General features: G+C 40.5%; 1 protein-coding gene across 2 annotated transcripts in view; it reads left to right on the top strand.

Annotated features, from left to right (window-relative positions):
• ATP2A2 (ATPase sarcoplasmic/endoplasmic reticulum Ca2+ transporting 2) overlaps positions 1–16,229 on the top strand; it is a 158,446-nt gene that overhangs the window by 107,687 nt on the left and 34,530 nt on the right. The window contains exons 16-20 of one of the 2 annotated variants that reach the window (XM_030220199.1): positions 1,398–1,600; positions 6,704–6,789; positions 7,499–7,632; positions 9,333–9,450; positions 10,659–10,779. In XM_030220199.1, the coding sequence (XP_030076059.1) occupies positions 1,398–1,600; positions 6,704–6,789; positions 7,499–7,632; positions 9,333–9,450; positions 10,659–10,779 (662 nt within the window). Of the gene's footprint in view, positions 1–1,397; positions 1,601–6,703; positions 6,790–7,498; positions 7,633–9,332; positions 9,451–10,658; positions 11,635–16,229 lie in introns of those variants that run through there. The other variant, XM_030220198.1, reaches the window with a different exon arrangement.

Genomic DNA, 16,229 nt, shown 5'->3' with positions numbered 1-16,229 from the left:
AGGTATGATACATAATTTTACCTTCCATTAAAGACTTGGGAGAAGAGCCAAGCTTTCACCTGCTTCTTGAAGTAGAGATAGGCTTTGCTCAACCCAAGACTTTCAGGGAGTATGGTGGGGGCTACTGTAGAGAAGGTTGACTGGTAGGTATCACATTGTGTGATGTCCTTCTGGAGAGGGTATGGTTAGGGATGCTTGGGAGGACCTCAGTGGCTTTGGAGGTGTATAGGAATCCTGTTCTTCAGATACTCTGGACAATTTCATTTAAGAGCCTTGAAGATAAGACAGGGAACCCCAAATAGTTTGCATCCTAGTAACAACAACAACAAAAAAAGGCAGTACAAGAGAACATGTACACAGTGTGCATCCTTTATTAATATGGACCTACCTCCTCCCCTACTTGTGAAGTGGCAAGCTGTATCACATAATTGAAGAGAGACACTTCTACCCACATTACATTATAAATTGCTTATTAATTACATATATCAAACCAAAATGTACAGTACAACAAAATATAAATTGCATGTCCTGCTGGAGATAATGTATACTCAGAATCTTTTTTGTTTGGATGTGAGGAAGGGAGTTGAAATTTGAAAGCCGGTTAGATATATTTAATACAAAAAAAAAACAAAGGGTTGACCTTTATTTACAGTGGTTTTCTGCTTGGAATTTTTAAGAGCAGCCTTTACTATGTCACCAGTCCAGAACGATTGTTCTTCCTCGTTTTCACACCATGAATGTAAAACTGCAAGAATAACTTAAAGCTGTGAGGGACTGTGTGAATCAGTCTTAGACTATGCAGCCCAGCATACTTGAGGACCCTTACACAGATTACTTTGAAAGAAATAAACTTGTAATTGCTTGAAATGAACACTCGATATGCCCCTCCCCCCCAAATGTCAAAGTGGATTACACTTATTTAAAAAAAAAAAAAAAAAAAGTCATACAACAGGACAAAGTAAATTACTCATACCAAAGTCAAATTCAGTCTATTGTAATGGATAAAACCCATTATTGCATTGATTCCTTGGGTGGACAGAGCATAACATTTTCAAAACACATAGAATGTTTTAGCTGGTCTGTAAAGATGGATTCTTATTTTGAAGTAAACTCATTTCTGGGACCTGGCTATCCCCTACCCCACTCCTTTGTTGATAGTGATCTCCTCTGCAGGCCATGGCTTGATAATCTATCTGGGGCACATAATGCATAAGCCTCTACAGTACTAATTTTATAGTGAAGCATGGGCCAGGTCAGCTTTTGTCAAGAACATTTCTATGTGTATGATTTTTGAAGGGTCTTGTTTTTGTTCTTCCAACTTCCATCACAAGAGATACTGTAAAAGGTGAGTCTTCTATAGCAGTGTAACATTAATCCCATGTTTCTCTTCTGTTCAGTATTTTTTTGACAGCTGCTCTTGGTTTCCCTGAGGCTTTGATTCCTGTTCAGCTTCTTTGGGTGAATCTTGTAACTGATGGCCTTCCTGCCACTGCTCTGGGTTTTAATCCACCTGATCTGGACATCATGAACAAACCACCCCGCAATCCCAAAGAACCACTTATCAGCGGATGGCTCTTCTTCCGCTACTTAGCCATTGGATGTGAGTAAAATAAACGTTTTGAGCTTCTTTTCATACTGGAGCCATTTTGATTATAGGAGTGTCCTTTAGGTTTGATTTATTTACTTTAAAAAAGAGAGAGAGAGTGGGTGGCAGGTCATATATCAAGGAGCTTCCAATGGGCATTCAACAAATCTTTGAGTCACTCTTTGCCACGTATGCATATCTCTGGATATGTAACAGGAAAGTTCAGTCTGCCTCCTTATAGAATGAGGTAGGTTTGAGAGGGTGAACAGGGGAATGCATGTAATTAGAATGATTGAATATCAGGGATGTCAAAGCTAGAGAAATCAGTGACTTTGTACAGTGAATGAATGTTGTAATTCATTATTCCATGCAACGTGACTTTATTTGACTAATAGTGCAGCATTTAACTTTTAACTACTTCTACTGGATTCTATAGTGCTTGAGTTCACACAGCAATTAGTAATTGTCAATATCTAAGAATTGTAACTTGTGAGCCATTAATTATAGTAACTTCCTGCGTTTTTGTGCTGGGGAAGTAACTAATATATACAATGTCAAATTCTCTTACAGTCAGTGTATCAGGTTGGTCTAGGACTGTCCTTTACCATATTAGATACAGCTAAGTATAATCCCGTTTGGTGCTGCTAAATCAATTTAGCATGCGCTAAAAACAATGTGTAACCTAATTTTTGAAAAAAAAACACCCAAGGATTGGGGATGGGGGGGGGACCAAAAACTGAACTTTTCATGCTTGTGTACATTCCTAATAAATTAACAAGTGATGATGCAGGATATACTACTTTTCTATCAAGAAGCAGGACTGAGTCAGGTGACTGCATCATTAAACTTACAGATGTTCAGATGAGTAGAAAAAAATGAGTGATTCCACCAAAGAAGAGAGCAACAGAATTTGCAGAAAAGAAAAAAAAAATATTCAAAGAATTGGATCAGCAAAAAATGGCAAAATAGTGTGAAACGTAAAGTGTAGCTCCAAGAACCATTTCTTAATCAAAACCAGACACATGAATGGTTAAAAAGCGAATTAAGGACAAGGTGGTACATAGCAAGCATAGAAAAAAAAATAGTAGTACAACAGACATCTGTAAACTGGACTGGAATCGATTTACTTGCTCACGGCTGGTTGTGAAGTTCTGATGACAAACTTTCTATAGGGAAAGGCACAACAAGGTGGTATGTCTCATCCATTGGAAACTTCATAAACATTATAATATTGCTGTACTGGAAAAGCATGGGTATCACAATCCAAATAAAATTATTGAGAATGAAGAAGTTATTACCTGGGACATATTCTGACTGACTAAAAATCTGACTGTAAGGAAACCATATACAGTGGTAAAGGAGAAAAACACCAGAACAGCATTGATTTATAGAAGTGTCTGTTCCAAGTGACTATTCTGTGAATCAGGTGAGGAGGGAGAAGATCCTTAAATACCAAGTGCAGTCAGAGACCAAGAAAACCATTTACTGGGTGCTACAGGCCTCATTAAAGGAATATTCAGTCACTTTTGGATAGGTTGCGTAATTCATATTATGAACACCAAAAGGAAGCGCTCTTAGTATGATGCAAGTACTAAGGCAAGCTGCTTCAGTAAATTTGAGAGGGTATATGGAGTATGAAGTGAGGTTCATTGCTGTCATGATTTGCACAAAACTAACTCATTTGGACACCTTGCTCCCAAGAACAATCTGCAGGAGATCCTTTTCATATCAACCAGTATTGGTCAGTTCTAACTTAAAGATACATCGACACTGAGCTGGGGAACTCACATTAATACTATTGAAGCTCAGCGCAATCTACTATACCCTCAGGGAATTCCTCCACATTATTCAGAATTTGTTGGTGTTACGACACACAGAACACTGCCACTTGGTTGACCATGGCATCAAGCAAGAATTCAGGATTATACTATAGTTAATCTGCATTCAGATTCAAGCAGTTTACATCCCCAGAGTACAGAACCAAATAGCAAACAAGCTCAGCAGCGTCCTTGGAACTCCACAAGTGGTACTGATGAATTCCATCTTTCAAGAATGGGTAACACCTCAGATTGACCTATTCACCTTTAGTGAGAATGCCAAACTTTCACTCTGCTTCTCTCAGGGTTCCTGCACCTAGCCTAGTATGCATTGTCAGTTCATGACTTTGGTCCTTCCTCCATGTGTGCTCCCCAGTACCACTCATTTCAAACCCTACTGGCTTTAGCAGAACTGGTTTTGACTTTGTGTCTGGCATTTTTACCTCCACAGGCCATCAGTTTCCAACATTTGATAACTCAGCAAGAGGAGCACCTTCATCTGACCTTGATGTCTCTGGCCCTCTTGAATCGGAAATTGAGCAATCACTAGTCTCACCTGTGTGCCTCAACCCATTCGTGACATTTTTTTGCTGCTAGGAGGCCATCAACTAGATGCATTTACTCTTTCAAGAGGAAAGGTTTATTTCATTAATGGACACAATCCCATAATGTGTCCACTGGCTACAGTCTTACTGTACTTGTATCATCTGTATTGATGCTGCCTTCAGACGGACTCTGAGTTGTACCTTAGTGTTCTACCATGCCATAGTGGATAATCCTCCACCTTCCCACTCTACTGTGATCTCAAATTTCATGAAGGGGCTTCTCCATGTGAAGCCTCCACTGCAGAAACCTCCTGTTCTTGCAGCCTTAACAGTGCTAGCTTCATTAATGAAACCACCCTTTCAGTCATCAGATTTCTTCCCTGAACTTCATTACTCAGAATGTACTTTTTTTTTGTTGCAGTAACCTAAACTAGAAGGGTGAGTGAGCTTCAAGCATTGGGAAGAAGGTTGTTCTCAGAACCCACCCTAAATCCTTATCAAAAGCTGGTTGTGTCTTTCCACATAAGTGAAGAAAATGTTCTTACTACCCTTTTTCCAAAACCATATAAAAACCCATGTGAGAGAGCCCTTCGAGCTCTGAGCCATAAATGCATTCTTGTGTGTAGCCCTATTAGTCTGAATCACTTGTATCCATCTACAAAGTAGCAACATGGTCTTCACTCTGTACTTATTTTTATTTTGTTACATTTGTACCCCGCGCTTTCCCACTCATGGCAGGCTCAATGCGGCTTACATGGGGCAATGGAGAGTTAAGTGACTTGCCCAGAGTCACAAGGAGCTGCCTGTGCTGCAGTGGGAATCAAACTCAGTTCCTCAGTTCCCCAGGACCAAAGTCCACCACCCTAACCACTAGGCCACTCCTCCACTGTTGCTAGTATTTGAGATTCTACATGGATCACCAATGTGGCCGCGCAGGCTTCTGCTTCTGTGTCCTGCACGTACGTGCAGGACGTCAGACTCACAGAAACAGAAGCCTGCGCAGCCTTCTACATGGAATGTTGCTAGTGGAATAGCAACATTCCATGTAGAATCTCCAATAGTAGCAACATTCCATGTAGAATCTCCACTAGTATCTATTTTATTTTTGTTACATTTGTACCCTGCGCTTTCCCACTCATGGCAGGCTCAATGCGGCTTACATGGGGCAATGGAGGATTAAGTGACTTGCCCAGAGTCACAAGGAGCTGCCTGTGCCTGAAGTGGGAATCAAACTCAGTTCCTCAGTTCCCCAGGACCAAAGTCCACCACCCTAACCACTAGGCCACTCCTCCACTCGAGACTTGTATAGCTGTTTCTTAAGAGTTATTTAGCTATAAGTCTCAATATCTTGAAGTATAAACCCCTAGCACATCAACACACCTAAATCTCTTCTTTTCTGAAGTTCCTTTATTGAATAACATAGATGATTACTCACAGTTACATGTTAATAAGCACAAAGGAACCCTGTAGTTTCATGAGCTGTATCAGTGGAGAGAAGGTAGAAGCTTAAGTGGGATCAGCTCATTGCAGACATAAGAAAAGTAGTTCCACAGATAGAGGCAGCTCGGAGTTAGGTGTTTGGGAGTGCAGTACCCCAAGTGACTTCACATTACTGCCTGGACCAAGCTTCAGAAATAGTGCTTTTGGCCAGAACAGCCTGACTAATCTGTCTCTCTTGGACTAACAACTCTCACATTCTGCCAGTTTGGGCTGCTCTCAAAATTGCAAAAAGGTACAAACAGTTTGATCAGCCTTAAGCTTGTCACCCATGTGTTCCCGATAAATCCTGCTTGTCAACAGAAAAAAAAGAATGTTGATCACCCACCACAGGTGTCTTCTGTAGACAGCAGGATTGTGGAGTATGATCCCTTCCACCTCCCTGAGCATTGCCTAATGACTTATGATCTGGAATTAAGGAAACCTCTGTGGAAGAGCAGTTCCCTTCTGCTGTCTACAGAAAGTAACTTATTATAGGAGCGCAAGATTTTGTCCTCTGATGCTTCTCATGTACTTTACAGTATAGAAGGGATATTTTTTTTTTTTTTTAAGGTATTGAAAATGTATGCATGCAGTTATGATCCTGGCACATCATATGACTTACTTAACAGCTGTTGGTGATGCAGCTGTGGTCTATTCTGGAATGCATTGAGCTGACGAAAGTCTGACATACCAGAGCTCCTAAACACTGCAGTGGCCATAAGATTGTCGCTGTTTTTAGGGGCTGTTTTTATAGTTTAAATGGCTTTCTAGAATTAATGGTATTTTATTGGGGTTTTGACATGTTCCTAGGAAATTTTAAGTTTATAACCAGCAGAGGCTGCGCATGAAGAACCAGGGGGCTCCTGTCTGCAGAAGCATTCTGTGACACACAGTGGGACAGAACAGCTTACAAGGGCTCAAAATGATTTCTGTTTAAACATGAGGTAGAATAATGATCTGCACTTCAGACAAGAATGCTATTCATATTTTTTTGAACTAGCAATTGAATCAGTTTCTGGGTAATTATGAATGCTGTCAATTTTGCATTCTGTAGGATGTTACAGCCCATAATCAGTTATTTTCACAATTTTTACAGTTCTTCTCCTATAGCCCTATTCCAAAACAAACTGAAAAGGAAGAGAGCTGTCCTTTGAGTAGATGGTCATAATGGTCCTTTTGGTTCCTAGAAATATAGTAAAATGTATATTAACAATGGATAGACAAAAATTAGACATTTGTCTTTCCTACAAAATAATTTAAAGAATTTGTTTTTTCAGGTTATGTTGGAGCTGCTACAGTGGGTGCTGCTGCCTGGTGGTTCATTGCTGCAGAGGATGGTCCAAGGGTTACCTATTATCAGCTGGTACTGATCCATTTCATTTTATTAAATGTGTATAACCTGATACTGTGAGTGCTAATCTTCTTCTAATTTTCAAGCAACATAGAGCTTAGCGTTAACCACTTGTAAATAGCTATGAATCCTTATGCTTGCTTTTAAGTTATTGTTTGAAAATCTAAGTGCCATCTGGCAAATTTCCAATATGAAAATGTAATTTTTTTTTCTTTCCAAATGAAGAAAAGTAAGCTTATGAGATCACACTGCATCTCATCCCCAGTAACTAGTTTTGTTTGATGTTCAAGCTATACCAGATTTTCAGGGGGAAACCTTTTTTGTTTGTTTGGGGAGAGGTAGAGCAGAAGGTAATAATAATACATAACACCTGTATCCCACACTTACCACAAAAGTTCAGTGTGGCTCACAAAAGAGTAAACGGGACCAACTCCAGAAATATTACACATGATCGTCAACTAACCATCAAGAATAATAAGTTACATTAACATTTTCTTAAAAGATCCACCTACTGCGCAGGCATGTCCTGAAAAGTGGACTGTTAGATCTGCATGGAACCTTTTTTCATATAAGAAGCAATAGTTAGTATGGAGGAGGAAAACATCTTCCACGTTTTCATTGAAGCTGGCTTTTCAGCTTTGTTATGCATGTGCTGCTTGATGCTGTTATTGAAGTTTGTTTTTCTCTCCAAATATTACCAGATGTTTTTGTTTCATTGCAGAGCCATTTCCTACAGTGCAAAGAGGATAATCCAGACTTTTCCGGTGTGGAGTGTGAGGTCTTTGAATCCCCATATCCAATGACAATGGCTCTATCAGTCTTGGTTACGATAGAGATGTGTAATGCTCTTAACAGGTTGGTAAAATTACAGTGGGATGGGATGGACAGCCTTGAAAATCTTTACCTTCAGAGACAACTTTTGTTAGAAGAACCTATATAGTCTCAAAACATCAAATAATTCTTAGGTTGATCAAAAAGTTATCATAGCCTGGAAGTAATCCACTTTTCTCCAGGACCAATACAGTTGCTAACTAGATATAGCCAGATTCCCTTTTTAGGGTAGTTTTTATTGATAATGTTCTAAACTGTATTAAGATGTTAAGAATCATTGAAAAATATAACATTGCATTCTAGGTAGCTAGGTTAATAGCATTTTAGAAATTAGTAGTAGTAGCCTTCCAGGGAAGACACTATCTAGGTTTGTGCCTGTGACAGTGGAGGGTGGAGTGATTTGCCTAAAGTCACAAAAAGTGCCAGTGAGTGAAGCAGGATTCAGACATCAGCTTTCCAGTCTGCAGCCTTTTACTCTAAGCCACTCTTGACTTCTACTGAGAATGAAGCCAGTCTCCTCAGTATAAAGCCATTCAGACTTAACAATGTATTGCTGAGAGAAGGCTACTTCAGTCCCCCAGCTAGTCCTAATTGTTTTATCATTTTAGCATTGGTAAAAAAATAAAATAAAATCCAAAGCAAGGTTTCTGAACCAAGCACAGTTGAAGTGGTAGTTGCTCATGGTCTTGTTTTGAAATGTATTTAAAGGGTTACATGTCATGCTGAGTTTATATGTTCAAGAGAGCATCAGTAAATCACAAAACTATTTTGTTTCAATAATTTTTATTGGTGACATGCGCTCGTACAATCTGTTAATAATACAGACAATATTACCGTGGAAATAAATGCAGAAACCAATGGAGTAGAACAGTGTACAATACAAATTGCCACCACCACCAATTTCATGAATTACAACCCCTTCCTCCCTACGCTAACATCCCCCATCCTCTGTTCCCCAACCAAATACATGGCGAGGAGAGAAATCCAAGAACAGTCTGTTATAGAACCTCTAAACCCCTCCTGTCCATACCAAACCCCACTCAAGACTGACAAAAAAAAAAAAAAACCCACCCTTGAGGAAGTTAATCAGTATAATACACTAAGATACATCTAGTTTAGGGGCAGCCGCCTGGACTCCTATAGCTCCCCCTCCACGAGAAACCACAATATCAAACCATAAATGATAGATGAAAATCCACCTCCTCCAGGGGAAACAAAAAATATTTCCCTGGGACACCTAGGCCAAGAATGAGACCCGTAAACATTCTACAAACAATTTAATATAAAACTACGTGACCTAGGAGACAGTGAAAAAAATATAAGGTTCCCAAATAGACGACAACTCTTTTTTGCACCTAGGAGACGTGCCTATCAGTCTACGTTCCCGTAACATAAGTTGGAGTAGCAAATTCCGCCAACCCCAATAGGATAGGGGAGCAGAAGTGGTCCATACCTTAAGAATTGCCTTCCTGCCCAGGAGTGCTGTCTTTCAGAGAAATCTCCGCTGCCCCCCCCCCCCCCCCCCCCCCCACCTCATATTTATCCAGCAGGATAACTACAGAACTGGGCACCATTGAGTTTTAATTTCTGCTCCAGGTATCTTAGCAAGTTGGGCCCCAAATTTACTAGCCACCTCACACTCCCAGAAGGCGTGAAAAAAAGAATTGGGTTGGGACCCTAATTTATCACAAAATAATTTAAAAACTGAACACTTTCCCTTTCAGTTTGTCAGAAAACCAGTCCCTTCTGCGGATGCCACCATGGGAGAACATATGGCTCTTGGGCTCTATTTGCTTATCCATGTCGCTCCATTTCCTTATCCTCTATGTAGAGCCATTACCGGTAAGTGAATGACTTGACATCTTTATTTGCACATTCAGCCTGATTTTATTACTAGACATCTATGTGATAGGCATTGATATTGCCTTTTTAAGTCCAAAACGATGCCTATTTTGAAGCCTGTGTGCCTTTTTATAAAATAGGCACCTTGATCCAGCACCAGTAGTGCACAAATAAGTGTGCATATTCTCTTGCTCCTGCTGTGCCCTAGCTAAGCCCCCAAGATTGCCTGCACACCCTCTTCTTGGTACATGTACTTATACACAGATACACTGGGGCAATTTTATACTACTAGTATAGCCTTTGCATGTGGAAAATCCTCAAAGTTTTTATCTCCCACTGATATGCCAGAACCAGGAAATAATGAATAATCCCCAAATGTATTTAGTGAGTTGCAGGTTGAAGAGGGAGCAGTTGTCACTCTACCTCTTGATCTGCCTCAGGAGCTTTCACACTAAACTGCATTGACATGGTATTTTACATATGTATTGGCATTGTTAAATGGTCTCCTAAGTCGCAACTCTCCACCTTCTATACTTATCCCCTAATCATTTCCTTCTTACTTCCCTTAGGTAATCTCTGCACCTTACCAATAACTATATCTGATAGCCTGGAATGACAATGTAATAACAAAACTATGTAAGCCACATTGAGCCTGCAAATAGGTGGGAAAATGTGGGATACAAATGCAATAAATAAATAAAAATACCCATCTACTGAAATTATCTATCTTGTGTTGCGTTAGAACTCACTTTTAATGTGCACGGTTTTGCATGATTCAGACTCCAGTTATCTAAAGAGTTTACACTCAGTATTCCATGAAAAATTCTTTACGCGCAGTCTGTCCGTTTGTTACTAGTGTGCTCTTCAAGTGTTGCAAAATCAGCTGCAGTATAATCCCTGGCAGCATCTGTAGCTGGCCTCTGCTGTGAAATGAGGTCAAGTCAGAATGGAGTTTTAATGGATTTAGAAGGAAGCTGAAAGTGCTTATGATTAATCACTGCTTTTTAAGTGGTTTCATATAAGGGATGCGGTTTGTTTTTGTTTTTTTTAACTTGGGACTTAGGTTTGATACCTCATGTCTGATTTTATGGGTGTTTATTGTAAACTGTGTGGAATGGTCTTCATACAGAGTTGGATATATAAACATATTTTTTCAATTAAAATAAATGTGATTTTATAAAACTAAACCTCTGTTTCCTACCTCTCAGCTCATCTTCCAGATCACTCCTCTAAACTTGATACAGTGGCTCATGGTGCTGAAAATCTCAATACCTGTTATTTTGCTGGATGAGACCCTTAAATTCATCGCACGTAACTACCTGGAACCTGGTAAAGAGTGTGAAAAGCCTGCTGCCAAATCCTGCGCATTCTCCGCATGTTTGGAAGGGATTTCCTGGCCCTTTGTGTGCATTACCATGCCACTGATTATCTGGCTTTATAGTACAGACACTAATATTACAGAGATGTTCTGGTCTTGACTGACCTAGTTTTACATAAGATGTTTAACTTAACCAATTTTTTTTTAATTGTTTAAAGCAACTGTCTTTCTGCTGAATTTTCACATGAACATCTTACTGGTGAAGGAAGTTTCATACTCTAGATTTTTTTTTTTTTTTTTTTTTTACTCCAGTGGGGACAATTTTTTTTTTCCTTTTTTATACACTTAATGTCCATTGACATGTACAGAGAACTAACACTATTTTATGCAAATATTTTTTTGTAGATGAAAAAGCATGTACAGTGTTCTGTTTCATAGTGTGTTCATCCTTGTAAAAATAAAAAAAATGAACCAATGGACATAGTAAAAAAAAAAAAAAAATTGACAGGGAATGAATTTTTCACAAAACTAAAAGCATGAAATGTTTTTCTGCATGGGTATTGGATTGAATTGCTGTCTCGTTTGTTGTTTTGTTTTGTTTTTTTCCTTTACCCCCTTTTTTTTTTCCCTCTTCTGTTTTTGAACTGTCTTGTTTACACCAGTCTTCGAGGTATGCCATTCTTGCTTGTGCAGAAAAATAGTTTTCAGCCCCTCCCATCTTTCTTTTCTACCACCTCAGATTTTAAGGTTATTTATTTAAAATGTCTGTTGTATTTTATTGTACCAGACCTTGTTTGCCAGTGTTGGCCACTTCAGTGGCTATTTCACATTCTAGATTAAAAAAAAAAATAAAACATTTTAATGGATAGAGAAAAATCAATGTCTTAAATGATTTTATCACCAAAGTTCCTTAGCGGTTTTCCTTCATCTGCATAGAGAGAAATAGGTGGAGTGTATGCTTGCATTGCTGTGTGCTACCAATTTGGAAGCTGGATGTCTTAACATGTCATGTGGGGCACTAATAATTGATATGTTTTGCGAGTCACTCTGCTGACCAGATTTAGAGAGAAAACTTCAAGAAGTGTGTGTGTGGTTTTTTTTTTTTTTTGTAAAATCTGTAAATAGCACATGACCAAATATACTGTACAGAATTATTTTTATTTTAGTGTGACACTAACCACCACCATTGTTATGAGAAATGTGAGCGCATGATTTAGGTCTTGTCCTGTGTCCAGTAATGTTTAAAACCATTAACAGTCCTGCCTAACTATGGTGTTTTTTCTCAATGCCTTCCAACATTCAACTCAAGTGAGTATTTCCTGCTCTTCAGACATTTTAATGCCCCCTGAAGTATTGATGTGCAGTGTGACATGCTATGTACTTACAGAATAAATCATAGTGTTTCCCCAGTCCATACTGCGTGTTTTATATTTGGTGGTGCTACATTTTTAGTATGCTTAGAATATGGGGTAGAATGGAGGACTAGCCTAGTGAAGAGTGGACACCAGTACATTGGCTCCTGGTGCATCAGTGTACTAATACTGAAAGTTTCTTGTCCTCTCTGGTACAGCTCCATCTGAGCAACTTAAATACCCTGTATCATCATTCTGTGAAACAGATCAGGAGCAACGTTGTTCACACTTCAGCACTGGCATAACACATTAGCAGGTGCCCCCCCCCCCCCCCCCCCCCCCCCACACACACACACAGTCTCCAGCAGATGAGTAATTCTTTGTCATCTGCAGTAGATGAAGTCAGAGATCTATGGGTTGTGATCTACCAGTAGGTGGAGGTAGAGAGCACTAAACTGAACGTTGTCACATAGGATGGTATGCTCCTCGATCAGTAGTATATCTGTATTTCCAGCAGGTGGTGGATGGTCTCTCAGAAGCCCCTGGTCTGGGTTTCCTGGTTCAATAGAGGTATGGGGTGAACTGGCTGAGTGGTGCTAGCTTTGGGGGTCACTCCTGGTGGTGCCAGGTCCCTTACCCTGCTCCATCCCACCCCCTCCTGCCATTCCTCCATTTTCTTCCTCACAGAACTACATTTTTAAAAAATTATGAGGGACAGGCACTGTTAGCAGTTCAGTCTGCAGTTGGAGGGGGTTGTGGCAGCTCTTGTCAGAGAAGTGTCTTCCTTCATTTTCAGCCTTGGGTGAGTGTCCTTTGTTTTATCTTTCTTTCAGGGGACCTTGCAGTTTTGCTTTCATTTTTGTTACAATGGCGGCAGAGGTGATAAAATGCTGCTCTCACTGTGGGAAGCGCAGAGCAGCATTGGGTCATTGTTCAGCAGTCTGCTCATGCTCCGACTCAAAGGAAAATGCTTCCATTCTCAGGTCCACGTTCTCCTCAGCTCTCTGCCTCAGCCATAGTTTGTATACAATCTCCCATGGCCATTTTGCAGCAATGAGTTTGTTCCTGTTCATTGCTGGCTCAATCAGGTGATATTTCTTTGAATTCTGCCTCTGCGTATGTGAATTCTGCCATGTCAGGGCTGACGGTCTCTCTAGAATTGATTACACCAATCCTGTCTAATCAGTAGAGCTGCCTGGGTCTCTGCAAGCTTCTCAGCCTCTGCAGAATAACCCTTCATTTAAATGGAAGCCAGTAGAAACTGTTTCTGAGGTGAAAGATAATTCCCCATCTCCTCATCTATCTATAGGGAACATGTCAGTTGCTTCACAGACTTCTCATATGCATGGTGGGGCTGAGGAGGAGGAGTTGGTTAATGTTGAAGCTGCTGTCTGTCTATAGGGAACATGTCAGTTGCTTCACAGACTTCTCATATGCATGGTGGGGCTGAGGAGGAGGAGTTGGTTAATGTTGAAGCTGCTGTCTGTCTATAGGGAACATGTCAGTTGCTTCACAGACTTCTCATATGCATGGTGGGGCTGAGGAGGAGGAATTGGTTAATGTTGAAGCTGCTGATTGGGTATTCCATAAAGAGGAGTTATCTGGCTTTATTACAGACATCACCATCTAGCCCTAAGATGGATAGTACCAAGAAACCTCCAAAGTCTTTTCCAGTGCATGAAGCTAATGAGGAATTGATTAACGTTCAGTGAGCTACTTCAGATACCAGCCTTAGAGTAGCCAGAGCCATTTCTCATCTCTATTCCATTTCTCAGGAGGAACTTGAAAATTCAAGCTACCCAAGGTTGATTCCTTAGTAGCTGCAGTCACTAAAAAGACCACTTTACCTATGGAAGGTGGAATAGTTTTTAAATGTATAGGATAGGAAAATAGTCTTTCACAGTCTCTGTGCTTCCTCTACAGGCAGCCATCTGCATTTTGTATTCAGCCAGGGCATCTCTTAGCTGGGTTCAGCAGGCGGCGGATGCCCTGGCGGATTCTGATACTCAGCCAGACTGAGTTTCCTAACGTGGAGACGGGCTTGATTTATCTGGCTGACTCCTTGTGTGATCTTATTCAGGCATCTGCTTAACAAATGTCATTGGCAGTTACAGCTAGGCGTTCACTAAGCCACTGGGTGGTGGATACTGCCTCTTAAGTAGGGTCTTACCAAGCTTCCGTTCAGGGGGAAGCTTTTATTTAGCAAGGATCTAGAAAAATTAGTCAAGGACCTGGGTGATTCTAAATCTCAGCATTTTACCTAAACCTAGAAGCTCATTTAGATCTGCTCAGGCTTTTCCTCCCCTTAAGGGATACTAAGAGGTATCATCCTAGCCGGTCTTCCTTTCAGAAAACTAGATATCAACAGAAGCAGTCCTTTTGCTCTGATAAGCAATCTTCCACTAAGCAATCTTCCACCTAGGCTTCCAGATCCTCAGCCATTTCACATCCCTCAAAATGATGGGGGTATATCTCACGGCATTGGATCTCAAGGAAGCTTACCTATACATTTCCATTGGTCACCACATCAGTGTTTCCTTCGGTTTGTGATTTTTGGGACAACGCTGTCAGTTCCAGGCAATGCCTTTTGTCCTCGCAATGACTCCCAGAACCTTTTCCAAGATGATGCTGGCAGTGGCGGCTTTCTTGAGGCAAGAGAGTATCAGGGTGCTGTAGGGTATATATATATCCAGGAGGACCACTCCTAATATATATCCAGAGGTACTTAGCTGACAGAACACCACTAAACAGCAATTATTCTGAACTTGTGTCTAGGGGATGCGTACCTCTTTGGCCCAATGGCTAGCTAGCTGTGCTGGAAAAAGGAACAATGCCACAGATGGAATATATATTATTTATTAGGTAAAGAAACGTGTGTGTGTGTGTATATATATATATACACACACACACACACACGTTTCTTATATATAGGTAAAGAAACGTGTGTGTGTGTATATATATATATATATCAGTTCTGAAGCAAAATGCCAAGCAAAATACAAAATAGCTTGCTATAAAAATAGATCACCAAAATATAGATAATGATGTATGATTATCCTAATGGGCTAACTAAATGAGGGATTACATAACCAATCATAATACTGATATTCAAATGATTATTATGAGAACTTACACCACACGTCTTATGCAAAATACACAGCAGCTAAATTCATAGACCATAAGTCATGACATAAAACCCATCTGTCTCAGACAAAAGCCAAGGACTAATTATCCCCATGACCATAGGTAGTATATCCTGTTATCTCACCTTGCCTTCTGTGGCAGACTTCCAGTGGTAAAGAAGCGGATTCCTCCTCTGAGACTCAAGCTGAAGCCTCAGCGAGTCTCTCAGTCCAGGAATAGAGTCAGAGATCTGTATTCTGGATGCAGATGACACAGTCTTCAGGTAAGGCTGTGTATTGTAGCTGAGCTAACCTTGCGAGTGTGTTACAAGGTATGCAGTTCACTGGTGTTTAGGAAACAGTCTCTTGCTATCTCTCTCTCTCTGAGCCTTCTATCTTCCTGCCAGACTTCTGGTCCTCTTCCTCTTCTTCAGTCCAACTTTTTGGCATCCATGGGTCAGATGATACCTGTGGACCAATCACAGACGGTGTAATAATGTCCAGCCAGCTTCATGGTCATGAAGAGAGCCTTTGTTGTAGCAATGAAACTGTTATTAATGGCATGCAAACCTCCCTGTCTGATCCCATACTCCTGGAGCCTTGTGTGTCTCCTCCAATCTTCCCAGGAGATAACTGGGCTAGTTTGCAACAAATATGTCCTTGGATGAAGTCATCTTGGTATGCTCAACAGTAAGTTTCCTTTTGTAACAAAGCTAGTTTCTGATGGTTACTGATGCATACAGGCCATAGGCAGAAGTATCCATATTGTTATAACAGAATGGTTAGGCCAAGACCAGCAAAGGTGAGATCTCGGGTAAATACTCCTACAGTGCATCCATCTGGATGATTGGTTGATCAGGGCCTCTCTGGTCCAGGAGAGTCATCAGGTCACCATCAGAGTGATAGCCCTCTTGCAGTCTCTAGATTGGGTTATCAACCTTCGCAAAAGTCACTTGATGCCCATCCAAACTCTGGAATACCTGGGTG

The sequence above is a fragment of the Microcaecilia unicolor genome, chromosome 11 (genome assembly GCF_901765095.1).
Source record: "Microcaecilia unicolor chromosome 11, aMicUni1.1, whole genome shotgun sequence".
In the NCBI taxonomy this organism is placed as follows: Eukaryota; Metazoa; Chordata; class Amphibia; order Gymnophiona; family Siphonopidae; genus Microcaecilia; species Microcaecilia unicolor.
Note: the sequence above shows the minus strand (reverse complement) of the source record. Positions and strands in the feature narration are given on the sequence as shown.